This window comes from Protopterus annectens, chromosome 2.part0, assembly GCF_019279795.1.
Source record: "Protopterus annectens isolate FY-2018-M chromosome 2.part0, PAN1.0, whole genome shotgun sequence".
In the NCBI taxonomy this organism is placed as follows: Eukaryota; Metazoa; Chordata; order Ceratodontiformes; family Protopteridae; genus Protopterus; species Protopterus annectens.
The window spans coordinates 973897390-973915018 of record NC_056728.1 but is presented as its reverse complement, the minus strand read 5'-3'; the positions used below and the strand labels follow the sequence as shown (position 1 = coordinate 973915018).

The 17629-nt window shown below is 40.2% G+C and overlaps 1 protein-coding gene across 1 annotated transcript in view; it reads left to right on the top strand.

The window, feature by feature from the left end:
* Positions 1–17629, top strand: part of LOC122793328 (protein RUFY3-like) — a gene marked incomplete in the record, with an annotated part of 2132439 nt that overhangs the window by 1625357 nt on the left and 489453 nt on the right. The window contains 1 exon segment of the mRNA XM_044061223.1: positions 14762–14859. Within this exon segment, the coding sequence (XP_043917158.1) occupies positions 14762–14859 (98 nt within the window).

Sequence of the window (17629 nt, the reverse complement as noted above, 5' to 3'; positions counted from 1 at the left end):
AGTATTGGAACAAGTCATTTCTTCACCCAGATTAGGTCCTTGGAAGATCATATTAGAGTCAAAGGAATACTGGTGGCAAGTATTTTTAAATGCCACAGTATTCCCAGGTTTAAATGATTCTATTTCTATCACTAGCATTTTAAAATTATGAGCTCTTAATAGGTAAATACAGGTACATTTCCCATATGTGGTTAAATAACATTTTTAATATTTATCATATTTTTAAAATGTTTTATAGTAAAGTATATATCATTCATTATACACTCATGAAGGTATTTTTATTTAATATGGGTTTTAAAATGTAAGTTTATATTATATGTATTTTTCAAAATAAATATTTATAACATGTTTTCAAATGCATATATATTATTTACTTATTTTGGATATTACCATATTTATATTTACATCACGTAAGGGTAGGAACACAAAAATAAAATAAAATCATCATATTAGTTCATGGTGTATATTGATATTACAGTCATATTATATATATATATATATATATACATTTTTTATGTAAAAAGGAAGTATTTGTGTGTTTGTTTATATATATTATATCAGTACTTGATTTAATTAGTATTTGAACAACGAATTGGTTTATTGAATAATTGTTGTATTGGTAGCATTATAAAATTGGTACAAGCAGCATTTTAACTTTGTCTGATGAAGGCTGGGGTAACACAGCCGAAAGCGCTTACCATTTTCTCGTTTAAATAAACAGTGGAATTTACGGTCAGTTGTCCGCTCTTGTGTTTGTGCTACTGGACTATTCTTCATACAGAGTACTACTTTCTTTTATTGGCTAGGAGATAATTTTTTCTGAAAACATTCAAGTGTTTTCCCCATCTGGGAAAGGAATAAAGATAAGACAAAAACAGACAGCAGTTAGTAGAAGCACAGGCTCTATCATGCATCTTAGCATGGATAACCATACTTGTAGGTTTATCTAAGTCTGTGAGTGTGGCTGTCTGAGACAACTGTTCCTATTAGGAGGCGTACGCTTCAATAATTGAAGATGTACATAGTTTTGTGTGCTTGTATTAAGTTAATAGGGTTTAGTGGTGTTCTGGGTGGGGTCTATATCACATTGTCGAAATTTTACAACTTCGAATGCTATATGGTCGAACCCATATGTTCCAGGTTGAAAAACTCCGAAAACTTAAAAAAATAAAATTAATAAATAAATTACCTGGTGGTTGTAAGCAGGGGGGGTAAGTCCCCTGCACCCACCACGTGGGGGGCTGCACCCCACACAATTCCCAATCTTTAAACATACCAACTCTGAGACCACACTGCAATGCAGTACAGTGTGTAAAGGGAAGATTTACCTTTACTGTACTGTAGTGCGATCTCGGAGTTGATATATTTAAAGAGGGGGATGTGGGGAGTGCAGGGGGGATTGCCCCCCTGCTTACAACTGTCAGGTACATTTTTATTTTATTTTTTTTTATGTTTTTGAAGTTTTACAACTTTGAACATATGGGTTCGACCATATAGCATTAGAAGTTGTAAAACTTCGATAACATGATGTAGACCCATTCTGGGGGTGGTGTTTTTCAGTTTAAGGGCTTTCACTAAAACAAAAAATTTTGTAAGATGTGTGAGATAGGCTCAAACGGTTATGGCAAGAATGATCTGCATAAAAGATCAACCTGCCAAACATTAGCGTATGCATGTAACACAAAAGCTTGAACTACATATTTAAAAAAGTTTACACATAACAGATGGGAATAATAACCTCTTAAAATAATGCCAGCACTTTCTGTGTTATCTTTAAATGTAAAGGGTCTTGCAGATATTTACAAAAAGAAAGAGTAGTGGACTGTATTAAGGAATGTAGAGTGCAAGTAGCTGTGAATTTCATAAGGAGGGGTTTTCGGGATGATTATTCGGTGGAGTGTCTGGGATGAAAGGGGGGGGTGCTTATACTGATTGCAAGAGGGGCTCCAGTGGTGATAGAAGAGGATAAAGAGGATAGTAATTGTGGATCTGTAGTACTGAAGGGCTGCTGGTGGGAGGAAGATTGCAATGGTATGTATTTATGTTCCACCAAAAACTGCTGCAATGGAGCTTGTAAAAATTCTGGGAGAGGAGGTCAGCTTTCAGCAGGGAATGTTGCATTAGGAGGGGTCTGGAATCTGGTTTGCAGTAGTGGGGCCATATCTGGGGGGAGCCCAGAGGGGAAGTTATGGTCAAGGAGGGTGGATGTTTCAAGAAATTTGTGAGAATATTTGGCATGAACGGTGTGAATTCAGTAGTGGGAGTCCAGAGTGAATTTGCCTATTTTCCCTGGGATACAAGAACTGAACTGGGCTGGATGGAACTTGTATTTCACAGCAATATGAGCATTTCAAAGTTGTCATACACATATGATGACTGTTTAAGATCATGCACCAATAAAAACTGGGATAAAAATGCAGTGTGATGCAGTGGGGGAGGAATACTGGCACTTTCCCTCCTATCTGTTGTAGAGAGAGGAATTTAAGGAATGGGTAGTAGAAATTATTTGGGAGTTGGAGAAGATAAGAGGTTTCTTTTGAAAATATAGCTGGGGAGTGGAATGGAATTAAAGTCGAGTTTGGAAGTAGGGTGGAAATGAAAGAGAGAGATATGGTTAAGAAGTAACAAGAATTATTTAGAGGGACTGACAAGGGTTGAATTGTTGCAGAGTAGAGGGAATTTTACAGAACAAGAACAGGAGCAATATCCGAATGCTAAACAGAAAATGAGGGATTACCTCAATTATATGCATGAGTTTGGAAATATAGCTTTTAAGCAGCTGTTTTTTTGGTAATGACTCCAGAGTGCAAGAAAGTTTAGCGTGGCAACTCGGGTGGCAGAGGGTGTATGGGGCTGTTGCTGAGCTTGGAGAGCCTGTAGCAGGGAAGATGGCAGGAGATCCTGTAGACGTACTAGAAATATTTTAGAAGTTTTTTGAAGATGTGTGTGAAGCAGAGAAATGTGGAAATCAAGAGGGGGTACAAATGGAAATGTTTGTGGAAGAATTAAGTATGCCAGGAGGTGGTTGGAGCTCAAATGCTGGGAGCTGGGATGGGAGGAGGTGAGAGAGAGAGATGGTGCTGGATAACCAGTCTGTGTGTGTGTGGGGGGGGGGGGGTCCCCGGGAGTAGATGGTGTTCCTGTGTGGGTTTGGAGGTGGGAGGGAAAAAAGTGATAGGGATCTGGGGGATTTGTTTGGCAGTATTTTGAGAAGGCAGCACCAACATTCTGGAAGAAAGTGGTGGTGGCTGTAGTATCTAAACAGGGTGGAAACCCATCAGATCTGGCTTCATATAAGCCCATTTCAATTCTAAGCCACAGTTATATTGTGATTATGTCTGTAATGGCTAAAAGAATGGCAAAGGTGATGTCATCATTGATAGATATGGATCAGTGTGGTTTTGTGGAGGGAAATCAAACATTTGACAACATTAAGAGAGCACTGATGATCCAGAAGGAAGCAGACTGTAAGAAATTACCACTGTTAGTGGGTCTTTATGCAGAGAAATCATTCAACAGCGTAAGCTGGGATTTTATGAGCAGGGCAATGGAAGCATAAGCATTCCCTGATAAAATTATAAGGTTGATTATGAGGATTTATGAGGGATCAGAAGTATAAGCTAAAGTAGGTGGGTTCCTCTCTGGTAATTTCTACAGAGGAAGCAGGAAGTGGGTGTCCTCTTTCCCCCTTGTTATATACATTATATTTAGAACCATTGGCAAAGAAATTCAAGGACATAATTGGTATGGTAGCCAAGAAAAGGTGACTTTATTTACAGATGATGATATTTTATACCTGATAACACCAGAAAATGACATCTCAGTGTTGTGGAACATTTTGAGACAATTTCAGGTCTTGCTGGAATGCAAAATTAATGAAGCTAAAACAAAGGCAATTGCTGTGAACTATGTACCCATACAGAAATTGGTTCAGCAATACCCATATTTATGGGGACATGTTAAAATAAAGTACTTAGGAATATGGATTAAAAAGGAGTCTGTTGTGGCAGCTAAGGATATGTGAAAGAGACTAAAAAGATAATACAAAAACTGAGAAATTGGAAGCTCTGTTTTGTGGATATGGAAAGTGAGATACATGCAGTTAAAATGTTTTAGTCCCTTTAGTTTTATACACAGGTCAAGTATATTTTTATCAACCAGTGGAGAAGTTCTGGATAGCAGTAGTTAAAGAGCAAAAGGATTTCATCTGGGACAGGAAGATGTCGAGTCAAGTGGGATAAGCTGACTCTTCCAGTAGAACAAGGTGGTATGGGATTACTTGATTTGAAAGGGTATTTCAGAGCTATACAGTTAAGGCTTCTATACATAGCACAATTAGAAAGCTATAATTCAAAGTGGAAAGGGATGATGATGAAACAGGGTAGCTCAAGAAACAAGGAAAGACTGGGATTTTGGATGCAGATCCTGAAGGAAAATAACAATAGCCATTTGAATATTAAATTCATAAAGAAGCAGAAAGTATTCTAAGAAGTAAGCCAACACGAGAATGGAGAAAGGGAAATTCTGCACACAGGGATGACCACAATTAGAGATGCAGACAATAGGCAAGTGAGGGCTGGAATTTATCATAGAAAACTGTCAAAGGAACCAAGGTATTGGGAGCAAATAATTTGAGGGAGACAGGTAACAGAATGGGAAGAGGACAAGAATTTATTTGAAGTGCAGACTAGAGATTGCCTTCCCCATTAAGGATTGATATCAGAGTATAGGCAAAGCGAAAGAAACAGGGTGATACTTAGTGAAAGACCAGCAGTGGTTGAGCTTTAAGTAGACTGTAAAACAGAAGCTACTGTTAAAAAAAGGGATAATTAGTAGAGCATATAAAATATTGCATGGTAACTATAAAGAATCAATCAGAGAAGGTTAGAAAGGATTAGGAAGAGAGATTGGATAAGCAGTTCACAAAGAAACAACGGGGGATATATGTATGTCACCCAAATATGCAGCAAAGTCTAGAGGATTTAGGACCTTTGCTTGGAAGTGTTTACATAGGTATTTTTATACTCCAAGTAGATTCCAAAGAATTTTTCCTCAGGTAGATGGCAAATGTTGGAGGTGTGATGCAAAAGAAAGAGGTAATTGGGAACATATTTTCTGGGAGTGGAATGAGATGGCAAACTTAAAAAATTCCCTGCAGACTACTCTATCAGAAATACTGGGTTAGCAGACTGATATAACTAAGAAAGGTTTTTTTTATGAGCTGCGATATGGAATTGGAATTACCTAGATATAGTAAAGCCTGGCTGAGTCTATTTAACGGTGGATGCCAAATAAGCAATTACTAGAAAATGGAAATCAAAGTCTAAACCACCTGTATTAGAAGTAATGAATATAGTAACAGAGTAAACAACTGGAAATGGGATCTTTAGAAAAGGGCAGGTGCAAAATAAATTTAAAAAAAATGAGAATTGTGAGAAGAATGCATGCAGAGTAACATTTTGGAGGAGGAATAAGGTTTTAAAGAGGGCAAGATTTGAATGAGCTATGTAATGTTTGACTGACAATGACTGCATGGATTATAAGTGATGTATGTTTGTGTCTTTCGGCTTTTCCTGGTTAGGGGTCGCCACAGCGGAACTCCGGTCCACTAATGATTGGCAGTAGATTTTTATGTGCTGGCTTGCCAGGCCTAATGCACAACCTTCAACGAAGGAATGCCCACTCACGCATGTCGCCACACAGAAGACGCTCTAACTGAGAAATGAACGGGCAACGTCTAACTGTGAGGCGACAACGCTACCGCAGCACCACCACCGCAGTAATGTTTGCAATTAAAAATGTCAGTATGGTGTATTTTCATTTATAGAAATATATGATTACCTAAGGTCTAAATTGTAGAAACTGCTTGCTACATTGTAGCAAACTATTTGCTACAGTTTAAAAGTAGAAAACAATCTTTTTTTTTTTAAACTAAAACCTGAGCACTGTAGCCCTCCATACAGGCAGAGTATAAACTGTAATGTCTGTTACATTTATAGCTAGCAGTTAGGTATGATTTAAAAAAATATATATATATATTTTTTAACTAAAACAGGAGTGCAGAAGTGCTCCATGAAGGGAGGTATAAACTTTAGCAACTGTTTTCTACATTTGTAGCAAAGTACAGTTTAAAAGAAGGATTTTTTTTGTTGACTATAATATGTTAAAGGAAGGTTGGCCACAGAAATGTCATCTAAATGTCTGGGCCTTGAGGGAAGATGGGGGTGTATCATGCATCTGGCCACCTGGTTGCTTTTTTGCTCTCTGCTTGAAGAACGGAGAGAATAGGATGCTGGTTCATAGCACCAGCCTAGGGCACTGATGAACCAGCTGTGCTTCTGGATGGGGGGGGGGGGGTAGTGGAATTGGCAAAATAATTTACTTAAAAAGAGAACTATTCCACCAACTGGAATTAGCTGCTGATAGACCACCAGGGTTAAATGATTGTGTGTCCATCTGTTGTATTTTGAAAGAGAAACACAATAGAGTGAAATATTTAGTGTTTTCTGATCACATGGGTTGGTATATATTCTGTAAATGTTTCATTTCCTGTACTTTGTAATTTAGATAAATTATTTTCATCTAGATGAAAGTGCTCAATAATTTTTATGGTGAATTAGAAAACTGCATGGTCAAATTGTTATTTTTATTTATTTAGTGACTTCAGTCCTTTGCCCACAGATTTTATGAGGAACAGGCCAAAAAAAAGAATGAGGCAAAAATCTGAACAGTTAAGAGGCATGTAAAGGGAGTCATCTTTATTCATATCTCTGAAAAGATACTGTATCACAAGAACTGTTCCAAAGGGAAGATCATTTGTCCAGAAAGCACAGTTCTACTGAATATTCTAAATCTGGAAGATTATTGAAGCAAAATACACCAGTATATATGTAGTCACTGCAAGAACTGGTCAAGATACCAGAGCAGTGAAACATTGCTTTTAGTGAAGTATCTGTTGAATGATTAAAAAAGAAAGAAAGAGAAAGGCATAACATTTTGAATATTCTAATGTCTTGCAGTAGAAGGCAGTCACCATAACAGCATCATGGTAACTGGAAGCCCATCAGCAGTGTTGAGCATTCTGACACACATCCAAGTGCCTGAGTGGTTGTCAGAAGTGTAGTGGACCTGACTGGTTTTCTACCTTCAAGGAGGGTAGGCCGTTAATTATTCCCACCCTTTTTAGCCAGATCCTCCAGCTTGCAAGTGGCTAACTCGTCTGAGGTCATCAACATGAAAGTCAGGGCCTTGTCCTCAGCTCCATGAGAGCCAGGCTAATGAGAGTGCATCTTTTGAAGTTAATTGAATTCATATCCAGATTAAACTGTGTAACAATCCTGTAATGCCCAATTGAGCAGTGGCAACAATCTAGCTTGTACCACCACTTAAGAGTTTCATTCAGAATTAAGGAAAAGTAGAAATGCACAGCTAAAGAGGGAACATTACAGTGGGTGATGAGGGACATAAGTATTCTGCCTTTGAGAAAGCACTAGTATCATAATAGCTTTTGGCCACTGATTATAAAACCTTTGGTTCCATCTTAATGCCACATTGTTTATCTCTGCAGAAAACTGAGCTGTGGGATTTGAAGTTTTTGCAGCTCTTTAGTCTCTTTCATTAGATAGCTCTGATATGAAAGCTACTATTAAAGGTGTATCTTGCAGACATTATAAGTTGTGGCATGGAACCATCTTACTGAACCAGAAAAAGTTCTGTGTCATTGCAAGGCAGCATTCATTTATGTTAATAGTCTGTGTCTTCTGATCATACTTTGTGTGTCTAAACATACTGTGTTCAGACAGCTTGCTAAACTGTCTATTAGTTTCTATAGATATTTCATATTTATTGATTTTACATCACTAATGTTTTCTTACTAATGTCTGTTTTCCCATAAGTATTGTAAATAGTTATAGATATGTACATATAAATGATAAATAGCTGTACATGGTTAGAACCGCGTGCATTTACAAGCTTATTACTTGTTTTTGTATCTCTGGAAGTGTGACTGAAAAGATTCAGTGGACCAGCTCTGCCACCTGGTTATCAAATGGAAATAAATAAAAATAAATTTATTAATATGATGTCATTTAACATTAGTATCCCAGATGCAGAAAAAAAGTATTTGATAGAACAGACTGATATTTTTTCCACTGTGGATAATTATTTGGCATCCCAGGCAATTTATTTAAAGTGTTGCAGAACACGGCTCACCTGTACTCATTGAAAGAGAGATCAGTTTATTCAGATTATGACATTTGCTTCATCAGCCCTTTGACGATGGCTTAAAAAACGGGGGGTAGAGGAGTGGGAAATTACTGAGGCACATTTATTCATATCAGTGTATGTGAAGTTGTTAAATCTCGCCGTTTATTCTCACTGATGGGTTCGGAGCTGATCCTCAGCTCCGACACGGCAGATAGCAAAGCTCAAGGTTTGCCAGCAGCTCTAGACCAAGCCCCTTATCCCACAATGCACTGCTAGAATTACCTCACATCTAGTTTGCTGTGGCAAGAGAGATCTCGGTGATCCAGCTAGCTCGGACCATTTGTGAGAAAAAATAGCAAGTTTTGATATAAAAACTTTTTCTTTTTGTCTCAAATATTTTCATATAGATAGTGTTAGTGTTTAAAATTTTAATAATAGAATCTGTAGTTTCTGATAGTTAGTGCCCTGTTGGCTTAGTTGTTTTGTGTGGGCCTTTTAGCCCTATTTAGAGTTATTAATCTCTATTTTCTTAGTCAGGGTTTTTCTCAGTGGGCCTCTTTAGCCCTGTATTTGTAAATTATAGTGTAACTGTTCTAGATAGTGCCCGCTTTGGACTTAGTTGCTTAGTTAGTGTGGGTCTTTACAAGGAAAGTAAAGACTTCACTGTATTAGTTCCAGTATACTGGTTTTTGTTTTCTACTTTTACTATGTCGGATGACAAGGAAAAGTCCATCCTAAATCGGGATTCAAGAAATGCCCAGATTGTGGGTAGAAAATGTCCATCACTGACAGGCACATTCAATGTGTTTACTGTCTGGGGGCTAAACACCTCCAAGACACTTGCAGCATTTGCCATTCTTTTTCTTCGAGTCCTCTTGGAGAGAAGGAGGAAGCTAATTGACAGGGGATTACTGCAGCATTCCTTTTCTGAGGTGTTGAGTAGCCATGAAGGAACTAGCATGTCTTCCAAATCCTGCAAATCTACAAAATCTTTGGACCCCAAAGTGGCAAAAAAGGCAAAAACTTCAGAGGGAGGGTCATCGGTTCCACAGACCTCGGAACCGTGTCCCTTTGATTTGGAGCCAGCTCCCAGTATTGGAGCCGGTCTCTTCGGTGCATTCATCAAAGTCGTCAGTCAGCCTTTCAGATTTGGACATGGATCGGCTAGTGCAGAAGCTTTTACAGGCACCAGGACTTGCCAAATTGTTGTTGGCCCTCGACCAGCTTGTCGGTGCCGAAGACCATGGAACCGAATTTGCCTACTCCTTCTCCGAGCTGTACTGGACCCTCAGAGCCAAAGGAAACTGAACCGATTATTGTCGAACCCTTGAAGCCGATGCTCGCACCGGTGTTATCAGCCCCATCTACTCGGATGTTCTCAGCACCGACCGAGGACTCTAGGAGCTGACGCTCTTCCATAGAGTCCGGGGAGGACAATCAGACCAATTTGTCGGTGCCGACTCTTCCTCTGGGGGCTTCGGCTCGGATGAGCTCGTCTCCTGCCTCGGGCTCGAAGCCCATGGGTTCAGTGTGGGAGGATCAGACGGTACATTCGGGTCTGCCTACTCCTCCTCATCGGAGCCATGGCGCCTTCGATGCTGTGAGGAGAGTCTTGTCTCCAAAGACAATGTCAGCATCGGTTCGACCTTCCCTCTCCCCTCAAGCTCCTGTATCGGCTTCTTCGTATACTGGTCCCCTTAAGTGTAGAGACCCTGAGCCTCAAGTGCCCCCACTGTTCACTGCTCTACTAAGACCTCCCCAGATCCCCCAACTGAGGAGGTGCCCAGGAAGAGACTTTGCAAGAGGAGGCACTTAGACTCCCCACAGGAGTCTTTAACATCTGACATGGACTTAGATGAGTCAGAAGGGTCCCCTCGATCCCCCTCTGAGGATATCTCCTTTGCAGAGATATTAGAGATCCTTAGTCAGAGGGGCGATTGGCAGTCCAAGACCCCTACTGTGGACGAGTCCGTGCTCTTGAAGGCTTTTGGGTCTCAACCTTCCACTTCTTGGGTGTCTCCGCCTTACGATGAGCTCATGGAACTGATCTCTCGTAAGGCGTGGGAGTCACTGGAGGCCATGGAACCTGTCCCTCACAAGCTAAATAAATTCATGTCTGCCCCAGTGGACAAGCCATTTTTGACCAAGGGAGTGCCTGTTGATGCCATGGTGGTAGCTGCAGCCACCAAAAAGGAAGTGTCTGAAACATCCGCATCTATCCATCCTCCTAACAGAGATTCTAGGATCATGGATAGATATGGGAAAAGCATGTTTAGTTCAGCAACTTTTTCTCTGCGATCACTGAACTACTTAACCCATTTTACGAGACTACAAAGAGATCTCCTGAAAGAGCTAGGAGATACTCTCCAGGGTACGGTAGCTGCAGGGGTGGCCGAGAAAGTCAACGCACAGTTCGCTACCCTAAACTCAGTTGTAAACTCATCCATGCATCTCATATCTTATGCAGCTGATGGTTCGAGTAGAGCTGTTAGTTCGGGCATTGCTCTCCGAAGACAAGCCTGGATGCATCTCTGTTCCTTTGCGGAACCCTATAAGTTTTCCTTTATCAACACCCCATTTGATGGCTCATCACTGTTTGGGCCTAAAGTAAAGGAAACTTTAACCAGGTGTGAACAGGAAGGCAAGACCTTATCTGTCGTTGGAGTCCATTTTTCTACCCCTACTCGGCCCTACCTCAAAGGGCCCTAGGGGAGGGAAAATGTGGGTCCGAAAAGCATAGGGAGCCTGTCAGGACACATGTGGAGAAACCCCCTCTAGAGGCAGAGGAGGGGGTTATAACGGAAGACGCCGCCCCTGCGACAGAGGGGTCCGCAACAACAGGGTGACAGGGGTCAGTTGTCTGGTCAACCCTACCAGCTCCCCTGAAAGGGGGCCCGGCTGTTCGGCTCTGGAGGCAGTCGGGGGTCGCTTGTCTTTGTACCCAGAAGCCTGGCTAAACATAACATCAGATACATGGGTACAAAGCATCATTTCCAGAGGATATTTCATACCGTTCTCTACTCCTCCCATTCCTGTAAACAGAATCCCAGATGGTTCTACCCAGTCTCAGGGAACAAGCAATCATAGAGGTCCACAGATTGCTAGAAAAAAGTCATCCAGCCAGTCCCAGCAGACCAAGTTGGATTCGGAACTTACTCAAGATTCTTTTTGGTACCAGAGAAAACAGGGGACTGGAGACCTATCTTTGACCTCAGCAGACTCAACCAGTTCATAAAGAAAGAGAAGTTCCGAATGGTCACGCTTCAGTCCATTCTTCCCTTCCTAGGGAAAGGCGGTTGGATGTGCTCCATAGACCTCAAGGGCACATACTATCACATAAAGATGAACAGATGCTCCAGAGATCACCTGTGTTTCCGGCTAGGAGCCAACCATTACCAGTTTCGAGCCCTGCCCTTTGGTCTCACTACAGCCTCCAGAGTGTTCACCAAATGCATGGCAGTGGTCACGGCTCACCTGAGGCATCTAGGATTCCAGGTGTTTCCATACCTAGATGATTGGCTCCTCACCGCTACCACCAGGCATCAGTTGACTCAGGCAACACAATACACTCTGCCATCAATTAGGCATTACAATCAACTTCAAAAAGTCTGCCTTATTACCATCGCAGCATACCATTTTTATAGGGGCAGAGTTAGATACCTCAACTACCACTCTACATCTTCCAATCAAAAGAGTCTCACTTCTCCGCCAACACTTCAGCTCACTGGTGTCAAAGAATAAAGCTACAGCAGCAGAGATCTTGAATGTGCTAGGTTTGATGGCGGCAGCAATCCTGGCTATACCACTCACAAGGATGCATATGCGAATTCAATGGCTCCTCTTTGCTCAGTGGTCTTACCAGAAACTACCGATGTACCACATGATTCTCATCACTGATTCTTGCAAAAGAGACCTTCGGTGGTGATTGATGTCTCTTCATATCACAATCGGAAGACCCTTTGTTTCCCCCCCTCAGTAGCCACTGTGACCACGGATGCTTCCCTGATAGGGTGGGGGGGCATTTTCAGGGAAAGACTACCTAAGGCACATGGACGGATCAAGAATCTCTGCACATTAGTGTTCTAGAGTTGAGAGCGGTACTTCTGGCGCAGTACTTTCAGGACGCTCTTCCTCTAGGAACTATTGCAATTCAGACGGACAATATGTCAGTAGTCTGGTACTTGAACAAGCAAGGTGGAACCAAGTCTTACCCCCTTTGTCAAGAAGCCCTCAGGGTTTGGCAATGGGCTGTGTCATCCCAGCATTTTCTGTTAACAATGTACATCCTGGGGAAATCCAAAGTGATAGCGGACAAGCTAAGCAGGGCGATATTGTTCCTCACGAGTGGTCTGTCAAACAACAGGTTGCGGAGTTGATTTTCCACAAATGGGACTACCTCTTTGCCAGCCACATTAATTCAAAATGCAGAAGCTACTTTGCCCTAATACCACCTCCGGGACATCCCCGAGAGATGCACTCTTACACGATTGGCCCCCAGGTCTCCTTTATGCATTCCCACCCTTCCCTTTGATACCCAGATTTTTACAGAAAGAAAAATCACTGGGAAGGACTGTTATCCTCATAGCGCCCTACTAGCCTTGACAGATTTGGTTCCCTGTTTCTCCACCATCATCTGTTGGAAGCTCCATGGATCCTGGACCCAGTTCCGGACCTTCTGATGCATCCATCAGGGGACCTTCATACTTCACTGCAGTCCCTGAAACTGACTGCTTGGCTAATCCACTTCCCCTAATTGCAGGCTTCATTCAATTTCAGAAGATACAAGACAAATTCTCTTGTCTTCTCACAAGCCATCTACCAGGAAATTATGCGGCAGTAAGTGGAAAAGGTTCTCAATTTGGGCCAACACGCAGAAAATTGACCCTTTCCGACCTCCGTTATCGTCCATTTTAGAATTCTTGACAAAGATTTTTAAGGAAGGGGCAGCAGCTGCTACAGTTCGAGTCCAGTTAGCTGCCATCTCAAATTTCCACCTTGGGTTTGGTGACTCAAATGTTATGGGCCATAAATTATGTAAAACTTTTCTTAAAGGTGTTCTTCACATGAGACCTCCTGTCAAAATTCCCTATTCTCCCTGGAATTTAAACTTTATGCTGTTTCAAATTATTCTTCCCCCTTTTGAACCAGCATCTTCTTGTGATCTCAAAATTTTTTCCTAGAAAACTATTTTTCTAGTGGCCATTACTTCTGCTCGCAGAGTGTCAGAACTTCAAGCATTATCTGTCAGACCACCTTACATGATTTTCCATGCTGATAGAGTATCTCTCAGAACAAACCCCTCCTTTTTGCCTAAAGTCTGTTCTGAATCAAATATCAATCAGGTCATTGAGCTGCCAGTCTTTTTTCCCAGCCACTCTAACAAATTAGAATATATGCTGCACAAATTTGATGTACACAGACAGCTTGGATTTTATCTTGACAGAACTAAGGATATTAGAAAATCAGATCAACTTTTCATATCCTTTTCGGAGGGCAGAAAAGGTAATCCAGTGGCTAAAACAACTTTACCTAAATGGTTATCAGATTGTATATCCTTTGTTTATTAGAATGCGAGCATGCCATTGACACACAAACCTAAGGCTCATTCTACCAGAGCCGTTTCTACGTCTTCTGCCTTTTAAGCTAAATTGCCCCTTGACAATATTTGCACTGCAGCCACTTGGTCTAAGCCTCATACCTTTATCACGCATTACAAAGTAGATAAGGCTTCCAGGGACAGGTCTTCCTTTGGTTCCATGGTACTGAAGAACGTACTTCCATGAGCCACCCAAGAGTGAGGGAGCTAGGGACGCTACCCATCAGTGAGAATAAATGGCGAGATTTAACAACTTCACATAAAGAAGTTATGTACTTACATAATATGTGAGTTGTTTATCTCGCCTTTATTCTCACGTCCCTCCCTCCTTCCCCCTTCTGGCTGACTGTTGAACTTAGAGGCTAGTACCATCCTGGTTATTCAGTATTTCTTCTTCCCTTTGGGAAGTGCTTCTTTGTAGAAATAAATAAAAGGGTATATATATTGTTACTCAAGGCAAACAAGATTTGAGGTAATTCTAGCAGTGCATTTTGGAATAAAGGGCTTGGTCTCGAGCTACTGGCAAACCTTGAGCTTTGCTATCGGCCGTGTCGGAGCCGAGGATCGGCTCCGAACCCATCAGTGAGAATAAAGGTGAGATAAACAACTCACATGGAACGTTATGGTAAGTACATAACTTCTTTTTAGTGCTGATGTGATGATCTGTGTGTGTCTTTACTGAAGAAGTCATGTGCCTTATAACAATTCCATAGCTGTATTGAGAACTGTGACACTCCCTAGATTAGCTGTCCTTTAAAAAAGTCACTAGCATCTTCTGTTTATTCACTTGTTTTATCTTTTATTTTTTTATATCTTTGTAATTAAAATAAGCTACAACCAATTACTTGTATGTAAGCTTTCACTGTTATGTACTTACTGAGAAAATAAATCTGGTTAAGGAAGACAAGATAGCTTTTACTTAAACACCAGTAGAAATTTTGCATTTCTTATATTTTTCAGAATTCAGATTCTGCATTAAAACAGAAGAATGATTTAATAAAAGGCTTAGAAGAAAAAATGCATCAGATGGTTGCCGTAACAAAACAATTGGAACAAAGGTAATAGTATTATGAGCAGATGTAACAAAAATAGATTTGGTCATAAGTAAAACAGCTGTTGGTGAAGATGTTCTCTTCCTTTGCTGTTTATAGCCAGAGTGCCAGAGAGATGGTTTCTGGGGGAGATGGGGGGGAGGAATCTCTTGCTGGTGACTGGTTTACCTTTTATTGAAAAAAGTTATTATGAGGGTTCATTATTGTCAGAGATTCATCCATGTTCACCAGGACCCTGGCAAACAGACGTATAACTACAGGAGGCAGAAAGAGTTTGAGGTACAAGAAGATGCATCTGTAACCGTCTTATGTATTAAGGACATTTTCAGGAAAAAATAATGCCCCACAATGCAGCAACCTCATTGAGGCACACACCTGGCTGTTTGTCTCTAGAGCAAAAAAAAAGTTTGTGCACAGGGAATCGCATAATACATTATAGATCATAAATGGGTCTGAAGTAACAATGAGATGATGGCTAAACTTCTTTAAGAAATAATTATGCTGGTAAAATGCAACATCATCTCAAAAGTTTATTACACTGTCATAACAGGTGTGTGGCTAAATACCTACACATCTTTCATCTGAGATACCCATATCCCTGCATCTGTAAATGTACTTATTTCCAAGATTCATAGGTTCATAGGTTAGTACTAAGCTAACTGCCCTTGCGAGCCATTTTAAGCCTAGCCAATTATCCCTTGTGAGACTCCAACCCTGCACCTTGTGTTTGCAAGGCATACACCTTAACCATTAGGCCACCTCCCACTGTCGTGTGAAGTTTTCATTGTTGTATGGATAGTGATAAAAAACTTTTTGAAACTGGTAGTTACTTAAATTTATAATGATTACAATAATTATTATTTTTTAATTATATATATATTTTTTTAGTTATAAAATAATTATAAAAATATTTTTTGCAGTAGAAAATCTCTTTTGTGGGCATTTGACTTGTATGCCTTTCATACCAATAATCTGTCAGTATTATCAGTGTGTGAAGTTGAAAAGTAAATATAAGTAAATGTTACAAAACTTGAATACTATGTAGGCTGTTAGCATTTTTATGAGTGAAAAAAATTCTACCCTCTGAAAACTTAAATGTATTTTTAACAAAATGGAATTCACAACTGTTCGGTTTGTAAGACAAAAATGTAGTGTTAAATGTCTTTCATCTTTACTGTCATTGTGCTTTCATTTTATGTTGTGGACTAATACCTTTTTAAAATATAGTGCACATGATCACTCCCTGTTGAAATGTCAGCACTCGAAATGCAGAGTGCTAGCAAGCCGGGAAAAAAAGTCCGAAAACACAGGAGAAGAGTGAATTTCTTTTTGCAGGTGAGGTGGGGGAAGCACCCTGTGCATCTCCCATGTGGGGGGGGCAAGCCCCCCCACACCCCCTGAACTTACATATACCAACTCTGAGATTACCATATCTCTAAGAAAATTGAATATTCTAAGAAATGTCACCTCAGACTTAGTATATGTAAGTCTGTTCTTTCAGATGTTCAGTTTCCATATTTTGGGACTCATTCTAATGGGTCCCAGTATTTCAAATGGTTACCACACAGGACATTTGTCAGAGTATGGCAAGGCCTGAATTTCTCGGGTTCTACACAAGTGTTTGTTTGGCAATGTTTCCCAGCCTCCTAGCATTAAAAATATAAGCAGTGGGTCAGAAAGTGGGGGGGAGCATTCTTTTTTACAGCACAAGTTTTAATGTTTTGGACTACTGGTAATCATCAATAAAAAAATCTTTGTGTAGGCTTAGTAATGTACCTACTTGCAAAAATGCCTCCTTTTAGGAAAAAAATCAGTAAATCTAGGAGAAGAAAGGCTAAATTGAAGGAAAGAAATGTTGAAACTGTACTGCACTTATAACATTTTAGAGAGTATGCTTTTAGATTTTGAGAAGATTTTCTCAAACAGCCATTGGTGTTAATATTTGTCTGTAGTCACCGATTGACTAAACCTTTGAGACCTTTATGTTGAAGAACATAAGTATGCTTAAGTGTTAAGAACTTTTAGAAAAGAAAAACGGCTGCATAAAAGATTTGTTGAAAAAAGTTTCAGTAGTTGTATGTGCATCCAGAACTATTTGTGTGTGACTTTAAAGACATTTTTCATGGGAGTGCTTTGCCTGAAATTCTTGCCCCCTGTTGTCCTGCTAAGTTGTGCTGATAATAAAAAGTAATAACAGTTTAAGAAAGTATATGACTTGTCCTGATAGGTGACACCAGAAACCATAATGATATCCTCTCAGCCACCTCATTTATTTTAATCTCCCTTCATTACTGTCTAAATGGTAAAGCTCACAGGTCATCAGAGTAGCCATAGTGAGTAGTATTTTTTTCACATTTTACAAACAGACCAGCATCAGTTTAGTTAGTAACTTGCAGAAAAAAAGTTTGCTTAAGGCATATTAGGGAAAAATTGCCACCCTGCCTTGCAGCTAAGTATGCGTACAGTTGTTGCTGTGCTCATGTAGCTCCTGAAAGACTGACAAGCTCTTTACTGGAAATGTATGCAAAGTATAATTATTAATTTTTTAAGGCTTTATACCTTCTGTGTTCTTCCACTTCTGTCCTAAAAGGGGAGAGAGAATCCAATATTCTTCATCTTGGGAGAACCTGGTGTTATATCAGGCAGACCTCACTGCTTGGAAATTAAAAGGATATTTTGCTTTCAAAATTCAAGACTGAGTAGGCTGTTCCACTTAATGTTTACTTGTTCTAAATATTTCTTTCTTATGAAACCTGCTGTCTTTTAAAGTTTATTT